This window comes from Penicillium bovifimosum (genome assembly GCF_028826915.1).
Source record: "Penicillium bovifimosum strain IBT 22155 chromosome Unknown utg000005l_segment0_segment0, whole genome shotgun sequence".
NCBI classification, from domain to species: domain Eukaryota; kingdom Fungi; phylum Ascomycota; class Eurotiomycetes; order Eurotiales; family Aspergillaceae; genus Penicillium; species Penicillium bovifimosum.
Genome location: NW_026622714.1, coordinates 252117 through 267280, shown reverse-complemented (window position 1 = coordinate 267280; position 15164 = coordinate 252117). Strand labels below are relative to the sequence as shown.

The following is a 15164-nucleotide window of genomic DNA, read 5'->3' as shown; positions in this document are numbered from 1 at the left end:
GCTTACCGTATCCTCCTTTTTTCGGTGCTCGTGGGTACTCCAGCAAGCCTGCGGCCATAGTTGCCAAGGGATTGCGCCAAAGTATACACGTAGTAACTACTGTGTATGTTGATCGGGAAATATATTTTTCTGTCAATATGTGGGAGGCTTTTTATTCAGAGGGCCATCGATCGCTGTAGCTTCGACAATACATCATGGTGTATGACCTAAAAAGACATGACAAGGCTCAATGACTGGCAGCGAATGGATCTGCTCCGTACTTCATAGTCATATCAAAGATTCTCACTTGGTGTATGCAGTATGTAGAGGGTATAATTTCGCGGGCCATTCAACACAGAGGAAAGATCGTCTTCTGTCAGAGAAGACTGTAGTGTCCATCACATGAAGTCGTCGAGGAAATTCTCATCACGGTCCTGGTTGTTGCTGACCTCCATATTCTCCTCGGTGAACATATCATCATAGGCATGAGCCTTCTGCCACTTGAGCTGTTCATACTCTTGCTGCTTCTTCTTTTCCTTCGACCGCTGTTCATCCCGAAGCTTGCGTTCACTGCGTTGCTTTTTCATGGTGTACTCCTCCTTCTCAGCACGGAGATCAGGGTATTTCTCGACCCGGGTCTTGTTTAGCCGGTTGACAATTGGATTCTCACGCTGCTTAACATAGACTTTGCGGACCAGCTTGTGATTATGAAATGTGACTTGGCCGGCAGCCATCGATCCATCTTTCTTCAGGTTTGACCACGGCGTGTAGATAATGGTGATGTTATCCTTCTTATTTCCTAAATCGAAGTCAATAATGACCGAGGTTGAGGTGCTAGTGTTCATGTCGAGCACTGACCTTCGATGGAGTTCGCTTTCGTGAGCTGGGCGCAGTCCTCCAGAAGCGGCTGGGGGATGTTGTCCCATGTTTCGCCGTCGCGAAGACGTACATAGACGTGTGCACTTGACAAATTATCGACGTGGAACTGTGAGCGTATAGAAGCATTAGGGCGATTGGCGTCGCAAGCTGAAGAAGGAAAGACTAACCCTGTTGCGCTCGAATATCAGTCACCAAATTCGGCAAACTCTGCATCAAACAACCTCAACCTACCAGACATCACTGTCCAATCCATATTTTATGAGATCCTCGTCTAAAATCCTCGTTAAAACTTCGTTCCCCAGGTTGCTCAGTGGATGGCATACTTTCGAATTTGTCCTTGCCGACATAAATGAAGGCGGATGGTTCAACGACGTTGGATGTGAAATAGAAAACCATGACGACCGAACCTTTTCTCTTTTAGCGCACTGAGTAGATCGGGGAACAATTCGTGATTGGCGCAGGTCAAAGTTGAAGATGGTGGGGGAATTCTTTAGATTCTTTAGTTATCGGGGTGATGCTTAGTCAGCAGTATAGATCTCCAGGGCTTCAAGGGCGAGTCCTGCCCTCGAGAGGTCGAAATCAGACTTTGGAAAAAAGTTGTGCTGATTTTTGGCTTAATCGATTCAGCATGTCTTTTTATCTCGATATCATGTGCAACCGCCTGCACCAGGCAACAGTATTGTGGTTATATCTGGAGAAAAGCTGGAGTGCAGCAACCAGGAAGAGTGATGTACAAACTCCTTTTCACAAGATCTTCTTCCCTTAAATTAGCTTAAGTCATAAACGCAGTAACGAGCCGCTTGTGGTCTGCATAGAGCGAGCGAAGTTATTGCCAATAGGTACTGTCTGGGCTTCAATGAATCCCTTCGCGCGATAGAAGAACGCTGATGCCGACGGTGCTGCTGAGCTTTCAGCGCTGATACAACAGCATTGACTCGGCCATATTCAATTACAAGTAGAGCAAACCAAATGCCACATAGGGGATTGCAATTAGTACAACTAAGTCACCAGTCCCATTCTATTCCACCAGATCCAAAGACATGTCCCTAGAGAAGAATACAGTGCCAATTGGAGACTGTAGAGGCGCATTAAGTGAATGGAATCTAAACGAGATACCTCACTGGCATTACCTATATTCCCTCTTCTAATCTAAACCTCAGTTTGTGAATTATGATGTCTCTTGTGATGTATCCGCGCAGTGCCCGCGGGGGACTTGACCTTTCCCATCTTGTAGTTAAGATCGCAGAAAATGTCAGGGCAAAGTGGTAAGACCAAATGTCCTGATCAAGATTGAAGACCCTTGGAGTAATAATGTCATGGTGCATCAACAACCTGTCGTGTATCTCACATAAAAGCCAATTAGTCAATGACTGTTCAAAGCTAAAAGACTGCTCAGGCACAGTGAGATATGGGCTGGGTAAGCCCTCGTCATCTGATCCCTTGGCCCGGAGGTAGTGATAGCAATGCTAAGTTACTTCATCGCAGACGGTGTCATAGTCAGACAGACCTGGCGTTCTGTCTGGATATACCAAGTCAGGTCGACGCATCCTGCTTCAGAACCCGTGGAACATACCCAGTCAGATGGGATGTGAGATGGTAGTTTTGAGACTCCCATTTACCATTGGGGAAGCATTCATAGAAGATGGTATTGGTAGGCCCCCAGGTAGTATAATGGAAAGATGTAGTTGAAATGAAGTTGAAGGGGAAGAGGGGAAACTCCGGGGAACATTTAGAGTTGGGCCGGCAGACACAAATCCCAATTTGCTTTTTCTTTTGCTTCAACTTCTGAACTTCAATATCCTTCCTTAGAAATGATTGCTGAGGGCCCAATGCACTCCAACTTCATCTTGAAAGAGAAAAGCAATTGGCATCTGTCCTCGCCAACAGAATACATGAAACGTCTCGTGTGATGTGGTCGCCTCTGTCGAAAGGGGCAAACAAGTGCAAGAAAGAGCTGGAAACAAAAGGAAAAGGACCCGAATACGAGCTCTGGATCCAAGTGAATACGACAGGAAAGTTATCCGGCAACGATATTCCTACACAACAGCACCTTTGGTTTCGGGCGAACAACCCTGGAGATCAACGGTGACCGGAAGAAGTATGGTATCCTCTCGGAAGCGAGTATACATCCACGATATTCCGTTTTGAAATAGCCCAAAGGCGAGATCACCCAGAGAACTCGCCAATCGGAACCTTGGAATATGCGGGATACATGAATCATGAGGTGGGAAATCTGGGAACGACGCTAGCGCAGTGTTTATATCTCGGCAATGATTGGAATCTTTTCGGAAATACCCAGTCCAACGAGCCTCAAACGACCGCTGGTCCCACTCAACTGATACACCGGACGCTCTCCATTCACATCGCTCCTTCTACCAGTCACAATTGGTCCTTCTCCGGTCTACAGCTTTAAGCGACCCTGCCTGGCTCTTGAACCATAGTGGCGAATCACCTTCCACAGCGATATCCACCATCTGTTTAGCTCGACCCTAGTCGGAGCATGTCATTAAAAGAAAATTGGAGAAGACCGTTACGCCAAGGGCATAACTCCCTGGCCCTGGTGGCCCATGCAAACTACACACCCCACCATCCCCTTGGCTTTATTATTATGCATTTCTTGCCCTTCCCAACGGGGTATGTGCTGTCCTTTTCAAGGCCTTCTTTGTCTTAAGGTGAAAGACATACCTCTTAAACTATCATGTCGATTACCCGACCACCATCTCGCACGAAGGTGAACTCCCCGACCTGTTCCTGTTCCTGAACCTCATCCACCAGCCTATGGGTCAACTAAACCCATCTTCGCCTTCTACCGCATGTAACACTTATGAGCATAGGATTCGGACCACTGGCCCAGTGTCCACCTGCCCCCTCCTCCCTCCCTTTCCCGTTGCTCCACTTCGGCTTTTCATTTAATTACTGGGGGAAAAATAATAGATTCAGATTTTCCGGTCTCCTGCACAGTCTCGCTTCTTCTGTTACTTATTAGGCCTATATCCTTGCCATCGCTTTTTGTTGAGCCCTTGCGGCGCACATCTTCTCATTCCTTCCAAATTTTCCCCCACCAAAAACCAAGGCATCTATTTCCTTCTGCACATCGCCTGAAGACCCTTCATCTTCAACAAGATGCCTAATCCTCCACTATCCAGAAGCTGGGCGGAAATTCGCCTGGCTTTAGAACACGCTCGGGATGGCGAGGACGGCCCCGGTAACACCGAAAGCGCTGCAGTCCTGGAGGCTGCCATCACCGAACTTTGGAATCGGATTCAGGCACAGCCAGATAACTACGTGTTGAGCCCAGACGAGTTTGCCCTCTTCAATTATTTTCTCGCCTCGCGATACCGCGGCTCTCCTGTCGCCCAAAGCGCCGTGGCTCGCTTTTGGAACAACTATCAAGCGACCACCAATTGCGACGGTGTCACCAAGTAGCTACGATTGCGTTGCTTGTTCATTGGTACAGATATATACCCGGTCAGAGGGGGTTCCCAACTCCTCGCTGGAGCTCCGCAGGGCTTGCCTCTGCACTTGTGCGGTACAAGCCCAGATTGGTGTCGGTTCAGACGCGCCCAATCTCATGCAATGATGAGCTCGTTCCATCAATACCAATATACTTGCTCTACTTGCATGGCCCTGGCATCTGGTATTGCAGACACAGCCCCAGCATGGAAACCGGACATATCTAGATCCAAATCCAGAAATCAGATCGCCGCTGGGGCACTGCTCTCTACTTGTTTCTTCCCTGGTGGGGTCCACACGATGCCCAATATTTTTGCATTTCATCATGGGATAAAAGAAAAGAGGCTCGGAATCTGATTTGGTATTGTTGGGATCGACTTGAGTCCAGAGACGTTGGATATACGATAACTCCAGCAAATCACAATCGCGGTGATCGTGGTCACGCCCTTCTCCCGGTTATACGACACCCGGTGTGACGACGGTATGCATGTACGCCATGCCGTTCTCTGTTTCACCCTTTTTTATGTGGCTTTTTATGCACAGGGACAGTTGGCCCTGATCCCTGCCCTTAGTTGGGACACAATACATGCGTCGGGCTTCTACACTACACCGCAGCACTAATTCACCGTAAACTGGTTGCCGAAAATGGCTACCTTGGACACCGATTCAATCTTCTATTTATCAAAGTCTTCAAGGTTATTCTCCTGTTAAACCGGTAATTCTAGGTAGAGCAGCCTGTAGGGTTCCACCCATGTCCTTCGAGATTTTAAGATTAATCGTTGAGAGAGAACTGCAGCTATCAAATTTATATAGTGCAAAACTAGTTATACAAGGATAGAGTCGTAGATCCGGCGGCTGACGACCATGTATGTTCTCCTTACGACAGCCGAGTAAGCAACAGATGGATGGACAACAGGGTAACCAAACAAGAGGCTCCCAGGGTATTCCCGGCTAGATTTCGCCGAGGTATCCTTGCCATAATGTCAACTTTGATATAAGTGTGCCACTGCGAAAAGCCCTGTTGTCCGATGTCAAAGCCAGGATTCTCTTCTCTATCAACCCACAAATCAGGCCTTCATCGCGCATGTTTTACCACGAATCGTCACGTTGAATACCACAGAAAACTTCGAAGCGTTAAATTGCTCTATAAAGGATATCTGGACGTGGTAATGCGACCAAACCCCATTTTAGTTAATGCCAGAGGAGTATTTACAGAGGAGTATTAACTATGCGAATGTAGCGAGCGTTGAGTAGGGCGCCGCTTTTAGTATTCTCATCCGGCTGCTTTCATGATAATAGAGATCATGTGACAAGTCCCCCAGAAGGAAGAGAATAAGAAGCACGAAATATTGAAGGGAAGAAACTAGGGAGAGACAATTCGCAAATATGCGGAGAAGCGGACGGGATAAGGCTTAGAAGTTATTGAGGAGATACTAATAGGCTTCTGCCTTTCTTCTCTTACGATAAGCGGCATTTTAAGATAAAGTTTGATAAGTTTAAGTTAGTGTTTCAAGTCCCTTAGAAGCTTAACCTCAAGTCTATCCATGGTTCCTTCGGTGGATACTTCCGCGCTATTACTGTGAATGCGATAGTCCTCGGTCAAATCTTCATTCTTCTTCGACAACATTAGTAGGTAGACCACTATTTCCGTTGCTCAGAGGGTAATCCTCTGTCGAGCCTCCAGTGAGGCTTGCTTAAGACGTTTGAGAGGGGTTGTCGCTCTGGCGAGGCTAAACGCACCGAAGATGCACACGTAATTGGAACATAGACAAATATACCTCCGCGTAACTATGTCAGAGAGATAGCACAGGAACAAAAGACAAAAGAACATACAGCCCTGGCATACTCTGCCGGCCGAAGGAATAGTAGCTCCCGACTCTGGTCTCTCTACATTGGTTGTCGCCTTGAAAGTGGACTCCAGGATAACTCAATTGATTCATATAAAGTGCAGACACAATTGTACGCCGGAGACTGTTCTCTGTGTTTCATATACCCATACCGAGAAACGCCCTAATAATAGTTCCAGGTGCAATGCCCAATTTCCATCCCCTCGAATGAAAGCCCCCGTCTCAGTTGAAGGATCGTCTTAGGATACCGAGTTATCGGCACATGAGAAGCTGCCTCCTCCCACACCCTCACGAAGGTTACGGTAAATCGAGCGAATCGACGAATACAATCCGACAATGCACTAGTGATGTAAGTCAGAGCGTCATCAATTCGCAGCAGATCATAACTCACAATGAGGAATCCGACAAAAACCAGCAAGACATTGATGCAAAAAAGAGTCTTTTGCCGCCAGGTCAGGAACCAACAACTCCGATTCAAATATAGCCAAAAGAGCCCAGGCAGACCGACAGAAAACCAACTAGCAAATAGGGAGCTCTGGTAGAGGAGCAAGATTAGTACTCGCTCCAAGTTGGGGATAGGTCAGATAGGTTGAACGAACCGCGAGTCCTAGCACATCGTTGAAGACTGGAATCCCCTCGGCGATGATCCACGACAAGATCCAAAGCGCTCCACATACCATAGCCCATATCAACCGCGCCACAAATGACTGGCTATGCATCGAGTTAGTGCCGCGAAGGATGCGAACGTATATGAATTTAACAGCGACATGGGCATTCACCACACCTCCAATCACAATCTAACCAGCGGACGTCAGCTCGTCATCGGAAAACATGCACAAGAAAAGGTACGTACCGTGGGCATCGCAATCGCATAGGAGATTTTGCGGAACAATTGCCCCGTAGAATTGAGAGCAGGCGAGTCGACAGTTGGTCCGATATATGCATAAATGACGATAGCTGCCACCGTATATAAAACCATTTCGCTCACCTGCAGAAGCGCCAGAGCCTTGGGGAAATCCTTCAGATCCCGGAGCTCGGAGAAGAGAGTAAAGAATGCAACATGGCCAGCGTACGCGAAGATGATATTTGCAACAGCAAGGCACGCATCATGGACTTCGGGCGGCGACGAAAATGCCGAGACGGGGACTGGGTTTTGCTTCACCAGAGCCACTCCAATCATACTAGTCAGCACCGCTCCAACAATACTGACGAAGCTGACCCAGGAGATGTGAGACAGCTTTTCGAGCCGCCGTGGGAGAGTCAACATGAATGAGGCGAGTAACCCGACAACCGAGAATATAATGGTGCAGGAGGAATGGTCTGTGAGGACGTTCATCATGATCGAGAAAGTGAGGACATGGCTACCCATCACCAACAAAAAAAAGATAAGCTGGGCCACGTCCAGTGTGTGCCGTCCAATCTTTCCAAACAGCAGATCACCAGCATCGGCCATGCTATGAACTTGCACATGTCGACATTTGAACCGGCCGATGGTATATCCTGTATACGTCGAGATGATCCCGACACCGAGGATGGTCAAGATTCCACTGGTCAAGGCAGGTTAGCTTTTGACCTCCAACCGGGGAGAGAGATGATGCGTACGGAACGAGGCCTAAGGTCGCAAGCGCTTTGGGCAGTGCGAGAATCCCCAGCGAGATCGTCTCTGCGATCATGACTGACCGGGGTCAGTGTAAATGAACTCATCCACCTAGGCTGCCTATGGACTTACTCAGGCCGGCTTGCCTGTCAAAATGAATGAGCTTCTCTCTACTTTCAAATGGGTTGGAAAAGAGCAATACGCACCACCATGCCATGGTCTTGTACTTCACACCAGCCTGGCTCTCATCTCCAAAGGGATCTTGTTCCTTCACTGACTCCGACTTTGTGCGATCTGAACCTTGCAGACCCAGCTGGAGCTTTTCAGAGCCTGATGGAGAATCAACATCAACCCGATCTGGCGTCATGGTGTCTGTAATTAGTGGCAGGATGCATTGCGGGAAGTTTGGGAAGTTTTGAGACTACAGTCGGCAAGTTCGGGGTGGCACCTGCTGCGTAGGCAAAATAGGTGTTATTCAAGAAGTCTCGATCGTAAGACTCGGGGGTTTTGCCGAGTCCTTCTCGTGATCAGTGAAAAAGAAATTGCCAACAAAAGCTAACCTGGAAAATGAACGATAACAATTAAGGAACGCTTCTATTTGTACAAGACCAGTCTATATAGTTATACCACATCTATTTGGCTGCAACTGCCTCAGCAACAGCAACGGAAGCGGTAGCACGAACGTCACTTTCAATCATGTCCGCAGGAGGTTCTAGGGTTGGTCAGCACTATACTTTATTGGGCGAGAAAAACGAGGTTCAAAACATACCGTTTCGGGAGAAAGTTGCACGCTCGCTGTCGTCCACTTGCTTGACGCGACCGTTCTGGACGTCGGCTCGCGATAGACCCATGAAGCTCTTGGGCAAACCCATGGACGAAAGATAAGTCAGGGAATCCTTCCACTCCAGATCCTTGCGGGCGTTGGTCCACTCCAATTCCTCACCCATCAAGTCAATGACACCGGGGAGAGATTCAAGGGCGGCCTCGGCATTCAGGAAAGCCAAACGGGTGCGGCGGGCAATCACATCGACGGCGGTCTGAGCATATTCGTGACGAACGGCATAGCGAACCTCGCCGTCAATGAAGGGATACATGGGGGAGATGCGGCAGCCGCGTACGGGGAACCGTTCGCTGGTAGGGGAGGATAGGGCGGCAACCTGCCATGCGCGGTCACCGTATGACTCGGTGAGGTGCTTGGCCACATCAGTCTCGAGACCGAAGTGTTGGATGAGGTTGATGAAGAGGGTCTTGGAGAAACCGTGAGCACCAATGAGGCGGACCTGGTGGGTCTGGCAGCTACCATCGAGCACGGCACCGTCAGCCACCAGACCACTACCACCGACACCACTGATGTCGGGAACGGCGGTCAGCTCGCGGGTCTTGAGCCCGAACACCTTGATCGCCTCATCAACTGCCTCCTCGGCCATCTGGCGGTAAGTGGTCCACTTACCACCGGCGCAAGTCAACAGTCCAGAGGCGGAGACAGTCACCAGGTGGTTGCGGACCAACGCCTCCGAGTTCTTCACCTTGGGGTCGCGCACCAATGGACGGATACCAGACCAGGCAGCAAGGACATCGCTTCGGTCCACAGTGATATCGGGGGCGATATAGCCACGAATCTCCGATAGAATCCAGTTGATGTCCTTCTCGGTGGGCTGGGGCTGAGCCTCAATCTCACAAGGCTGGTCGGTGGTACCAGCGATGGTGTTACCCTGCCATGGCAGGAAGAAGATGACACGTCCATCCGAAGTCGAAGGGTCGATCAGACCCATGTTTGAGGGGCTGAAGTAGCCGGGCAAGATGACGTGGACACCAGCACTTGGAGCCACAATCTCCTTGACATCGGGTTCATCCATCTTGCGGATGGAATCAGAGAAGGGGCCAGTGGCGTTGATGATACCCTTGGCGCGAATGTTAAACTCCTTGGCAACGTTACCGTCCTTCTCAAGGATGACGTCCTTGGCGCGTGCACCGCACAGCTTGCCGTTCGCATCCTTGTTCAGTCCAGTGACTTCTAAGTGATTCACAACGGTGGTTCCGTAAAGCGCGGCGGTCATAGCAAGGGATACGTTCATGCGGGAATCGTTGTGTGCACCGTCTTGTAAGAAATTAGCTGAGAACTTTTTCTTCGCGAGAGGAGTCGGCAATTCAGTACTTACCGTAGTACACCATTGCTCCAATGATATTGTCACGCTTCAGCATGGGGAAGGCATCAATGGCCTTACTCTTGGTCAAGAAGTACGAGGTCTCAATGCCCTCGGAACCTGCCAAGAAATCATAGGCCTTTGTACCAGCCCAGAAATAGGGAGCCTGCCACCATTTCTGAACAGGCACCATAATTGGCAGCCATGATGACAGGTGAGGAGCTGTATTCAAAAAGTACTTGCGCTCTCTGAGTGCCTCCTTGACCAATGCATATCTGCGATACGATCGTCAGCGTCAATGCACATCGATGATGTCATTTTGAGAACCCCAAAATTTCCTGGCGACGAAAAGAGGGAAAAAAAGAACAGGACGGAAAGGAAAGGCGAAACTAACTGGTTGTAGTCCAATTCCCAGACAGCCTTCTCAAGGTAACGAACACCACCGTGTACCAACTTGGTACTCTTACTGCTGGTACCCGAACTGAAATCGTCTCTCTCAACCACAGCGACTTTGAGGCCTCGAGTGGCCGCATCTAATGCGATACCGGATCCAGTTGCGCCACCACCGATAACCAGCAGATCATATTCTTCCTCCTCGTTACTGCGCTTGAGGTCCTCAATCTGTTGGAGACGCGACTTGATTGCAGGGAAACTTGGTGGGACGAGCTTGCCTTCGCGGTACCCTGGGGGAGGAACAGCAGGGCCCTCGAGACCGGGAATATTGCGCGGACGGTAAGAAATGTAAAGAACACCTGCTCCTGCTGCGGCTGCCGCAGATGTGTAGAGGAGAGGTCTCAAGAGCTTGCGCGAGTATCGAGCGGCCATTATCTGCGACTTCCGAAATCACGGTGCTTTATGTTATCAATTGATGTAATGTGCAGTTCTTTCAAATAAGAATATATGCCAAATGAGGGTAATAAAGTATAGATCAAGAGGATTTAGTTGAGGAGAGAATTGGAGAGGATAAGAGAAGAGTGAGGAGAGAGGGAGGGATTGAAGGGAGGCGGAAGGCGGGAAGACCGATTACCAGCTATAAGGGTTTCTTTTCCCTTTTTTTTTCTTTTTTTCCCTTTCCTTTTTCTTACAATGAAAGCATCCAATTCCCTGGCACAATACAATCTCTAACTACTGTAGATCTCCAGAAAGGCAAGATTTGCGATGAAAATTCAGGATAGGTACCAGATACTTGATCGCTATACCTTCCATTACGGATACAGGGGTGTCACGAGTACATCCGAGCTCTGCGTCATCAGGACAGCTCACGATTGGAGTCAGCTTGGCAGTGGAGTTTGTTACGCCACTTCTTTTATTCTTTTTTATCCCACCAATCATTGGCTCGGCTGGGAAATTCCGGGTCTTACTTCCGACACATGACGCGAAGAAATTTCCTTGGAATTTCAATCAATTTTCCCTTCAATGGAGATGAGAGGAAAGGGATCTTATGTACGGAGTATACGGAGTACTACCCCTGCTCACACATGATCCAAATGTCTCGGGATGCCGATGCTGCATCCCCTTGAACTCATTTTCGATTCTGGTTCTTGATCTCCAATGACTGCAGATCAATCTAAAAAAGGGGTCTGGACTTGATCAATCTCTTCGCGGCCACCTGATTGAGAGCTTCAAGCTTATGAATTACGCTGTGTACAGGCCACTCGCAGTCGCAGCCTGCCATATCGCCCTAGTCAGCCCAGGGTCCCCCCAGAAACACACCCCAGTAGGCGCACCTTTGTTTGGATCGGCTCCACTTGCAAATGGAATTGATCAATACTATCCTCCCCCCATGCTCTGTGCACATGTTACTCCGTAGTGGTCTTCCTTATGCTGGTGCTGGGCCCCACTCTTTCCAAGCCTAGGGAGTTGGATTCCGGTTTTGGTCAGGAATGTCATCACCGATGATGTCCGTTGCCAATTGATTTCAGGTCGAAATATTCCTTTCCAGTTTCAAACGTTCTCATCTATGGATTGCAAACGGATCGTAAGTAAGGCTCTTCTATTCTTGTTCTAGAAGGTTTTTTTTTGAGAAGCAAAGGGAGTCCCTGCGCAAGTGGATATGATCTTCACTAGCCCCTTTGTCAACAATGGTGTGGTCTCGACCCTTCTGATAAACTATAAGAACTAGTTAACTATTAGGAGTTTACAAGTGAAAGGTTTACGGAGTATAATGGCACCACATGGACGGTAGAGAGACACAACCTAAATAAAGATACTATTCCAGACATCTGTTTTCCGAATAGTCTGCACTGAAATTCTCTACTTGTCCAGAAAGGGAGGAATAGGGGTGTTGCAGATAGAATAACCTCTTCTTTTTCTTATATCTGATGTCTTTTGTTTCTTTCCTTTCCATACGATTGCAAAAAAAGAGCGAGGTAAAATCTTGCATTAGCTTAACTTCTTAGCAATATATCAGAACCGTTTTTGCGCAGGCGAGCAGCAGGTATTATCAGCTTTGCCCATACAATTTGAACCGTCTGGTCCTTAACATCGGCTTCTTCCTGACAGTTTTCTACTTTTCAACCGGAGAGATAAAACCACGGACTAGTGAATAAATCACCTGACTATCATTGTGTGAGCGGAACAATTCCATGGTGCGGAATGCCCTCGGCTGGACAGATGGCCATGGCTGACGAAAAAGAAGCAGGGCCTGGTGAAACCTGGGGTAATGCGGGGCAGAAACTTAACCTCCTAGGACCAGATACCGGCCTAGCCTCTGCGGAAATGTTCCATGCGAGCACTGGTACCTTGACCTGGTAGCTGATACTGTTCACTTATATATTCCCTGGGCCCTGATGGGGTTATATTCATAATGTTCAGCTAGTCTACTAGATAGAAAGCATACCCTCGTTCATTACCTGTCCATCATGGCTATTGCGGCGGCCATATCATCACTACAAAGCGCCGCAATCAAGTACCCATGGCACTCGCTAGCCGCAGCAGTCATCCTCGTCCCTGTTCTCTATGTCATTATCAATGAATTCACTCGTTCGTCGGTCCGGGTAGTGGGTATTAGCGGCCCACGGGGATTGCCGTTGATTGGCAACCTGGCACAGATTCGCACAAATGCTGCAGAGCAGTATCGGATCTGGTCGAAAACCCACGGTGCTGTGTATCAGATCCAGCTGGGGAATATTCCCGTCATTGTTGTGAACTCGGCTGCATCGGCGAAGGTGCTTTTCGGTCAGAATGCACAGGCCCTAAGTTCCAGGCCCGAAACTTATACTTTCCATAAGGTTGGATAACCTTGTGACTTGCTCCTGTGGCTGTAACTGACCACCACGTCGCTCAGATTGTTTCCAATACTGCTGGCACGACTATCGGTACTTCACCCTACAGTGAATCCCTGAAGAGGCGCAGAAAGGGCGCTGCATCGGCCCTCAACCGCCCCTCCGTCGACACATATGTCTCACACCTGGACGTCGAGTCCAAGGCCTTTGTGGAAGAGCTGTATACCTACGGAAACCAGGGGCAGACACCTGTCGACCCCATGCCCATGATCCAGCGTCTGAGTTTGAGTCTAGCGTTGACTTTGAACTGGGGTGTACGAATTGCATCGCAGGAAGAGGACTTGTTCGACGAAATCACCGAGGTGGAGGAAGAGATCAGTAGGTTCCGAAGCACCACTGGGAATCTGCAGGATTATATTCCTCTGCTGCGGTTGAACCCGTTCAACTCCAACTCACAGAAAGCCGCGGAGATGAGGATTCGTCGTGATAAGTATCTCGGTGCGCTCAATCGCGACTTGGATGATCGTATGGCCAAAGGAACACACAAGCCTTGTATCCAGGCCAATGTCATTCTGGATAAAGAGGCTAAGCTGAATAAGGAGGAGTTGACATCCATTAGCTTGACTATGCTTTCCGGTGGGCTTGATACGGTCACCACTCTGGTTGCGTGGAGTTTGGGATTGCTCGCTCAGCGTCCTGATATCCAGGATCGGGCTGCCAAGGCTATCCAAGAGATGTATGGACAGGATGAGCCGATGTGCTCTGCGGAGGACGATCAGAAGTGTGCCTATGTTGCAGCCCTGGTGAAGGAGTGTCTTCGGTATGTTCTCGCTTCGGGGTAGCCAGCCAGCGTTTGTCGACAATATGAACTGACAGGGTAACTCATAGGTACTTCACTGTGCTGCGATTGGCACTTCCGCGCACCTCGATCAGGGATATTACCTATGAGGGGGTTGTCATCCCCAAGGGCACAGTCTTCTTTTTGAATGCCTGGGCATGCAACATGGGTAAGCCAGTGCCTTTCATCTACACCTTCCAATAGATAGGACCACATCTAACAGACGTAGATCCGGACGTGTGGACTGACCCGAATGAGTTCCGTCCCGAGCGCTGGCTCGAGCAGCCTGACGCGCCGCTCTTCACTTACGGCCTGGGCTACCGGATGTGCGCGGGTTCATTGCTCGCCAATCGCGAGCTCTACCTCGTCTTCATCCGTACGCTCAACAGCTTCCGTATCGAGCCACATGATAAGACAGACTGCCACCCTCTCCGCGGCAATTCAGATCCGACGAGCCTGGTGGCTATTCCTCAAAGATATAAGGTTCGGTTTGTGCCGAAGAATGAGAAAGCTCTATCGAAGGCTCTTGCACACTAAATGATACCGGGTGAATCAAGTTTGTATCGAGTTGGGCGAGAAAGGGGGGGGGCTCGTATCCTGCAGGGCACCAAATCCGGTCGGGGTAAATGGCCCTGGGTATTGGCGCCTGTGTCTGCATTTGCATATCGGGTTGTTGACTTCCATGCAACTCTTGCGCGGTCGAGAGCTTGGCCGTTTCGGCTATCCATCCACATTGCATTCTTCCATTGGATGGTTAGCATCGGACACATTCCTCCTCATCCCTGGGAAATTGATCTGACATACTCCGAGACTTGAGCCTTAGCCAATAGAATTATTGGCAGATACCTAATATTTGAATGGAATGATATGATTCAAAAATACAGGGTTGATTATGGACAATCTGGTAGGTAACTATGTAGACGAAGCACCTTGGATCCAACTCCTTCCGATGATGATATATAACAGTTGAGGGGGTATAGGTTCGTTAAGAAAAGATAGAGTGGGGCTGATCCATAAACGTAGAAAGACAAAACAAAAGAGAAAATATATGTTTTCCAGCATTGACGCCTGATGCCATCCAAGAATATGCAAATTATCGTTTCACAAAACGCAGTATGAGGGCTGCATGCATTTGGGTGCCCCGGCCATTATGCAGATGGCGGATCCCAAGCCGAGAGGCACAGTGATCGGGTTCAAAGTCCC

General features: G+C 49.0%; 5 protein-coding genes across 5 annotated transcripts; 2 read left to right on the top strand and 3 right to left on the bottom strand.

The window, feature by feature from the left end:
- Positions 1-377: 377 nt before the first annotated feature.
- On the bottom strand, positions 378-1254 carry N7515_005254 (uncharacterized protein; the record flags this gene model as incomplete). The annotated part of the gene is made up of 4 exons (XM_056665998.1): positions 378-778; positions 838-1034; positions 1090-1129; positions 1182-1254. The coding sequence occupies 4 exons, from the start codon at positions 1252-1254 to the stop codon at positions 378-380; spliced, it is 711 nt and encodes a 236-aa protein (XP_056519594.1).
- Positions 1255-3981: 2727 nt separating this feature from the next.
- N7515_005253 (uncharacterized protein) lies at positions 3982-4284 on the top strand (the record flags this gene model as incomplete). Its single annotated transcript, XM_056665997.1, has 1 exon — positions 3982-4284. One exon carries the CDS (start codon positions 3982-3984, stop codon positions 4282-4284), a length of 303 nt encoding a protein of 100 aa, XP_056519593.1.
- Positions 4285-6397: 2113 nt separating this feature from the next.
- N7515_005252 (uncharacterized protein) lies at positions 6398-8122 on the bottom strand (the record flags this gene model as incomplete). The annotated part of the gene is made up of 6 exons (XM_056665996.1): positions 6398-6499; positions 6550-6693; positions 6758-6955; positions 7012-7705; positions 7761-7833; positions 7888-8122. 6 exons carry the CDS (start codon positions 8120-8122, stop codon positions 6398-6400), a joined length of 1446 nt encoding a protein of 481 aa, XP_056519592.1.
- Positions 8123-8387: 265 nt separating this feature from the next.
- On the bottom strand, positions 8388-10724 carry N7515_005251 (glycerol-3-phosphate dehydrogenase GUT2; the record flags this gene model as incomplete). Its single annotated transcript, XM_056665995.1, has 4 exons — positions 8388-8467; positions 8525-9853; positions 9915-10174; positions 10294-10724. The coding sequence occupies 4 exons, from the start codon at positions 10722-10724 to the stop codon at positions 8388-8390; spliced, it is 2100 nt and encodes a 699-aa protein (XP_056519591.1).
- Positions 10725-12760: 2036 nt separating this feature from the next.
- Positions 12761-14498, top strand: N7515_005250 (cytochrome P450; the record flags this gene model as incomplete). Its single annotated transcript, XM_056665994.1, has 4 exons — positions 12761-13129; positions 13186-13943; positions 14012-14130; positions 14191-14498. The coding sequence occupies 4 exons, from the start codon at positions 12761-12763 to the stop codon at positions 14496-14498; spliced, it is 1554 nt and encodes a 517-aa protein (XP_056519590.1).
- Positions 14499-15164: the final 666 nt, after the last annotated feature.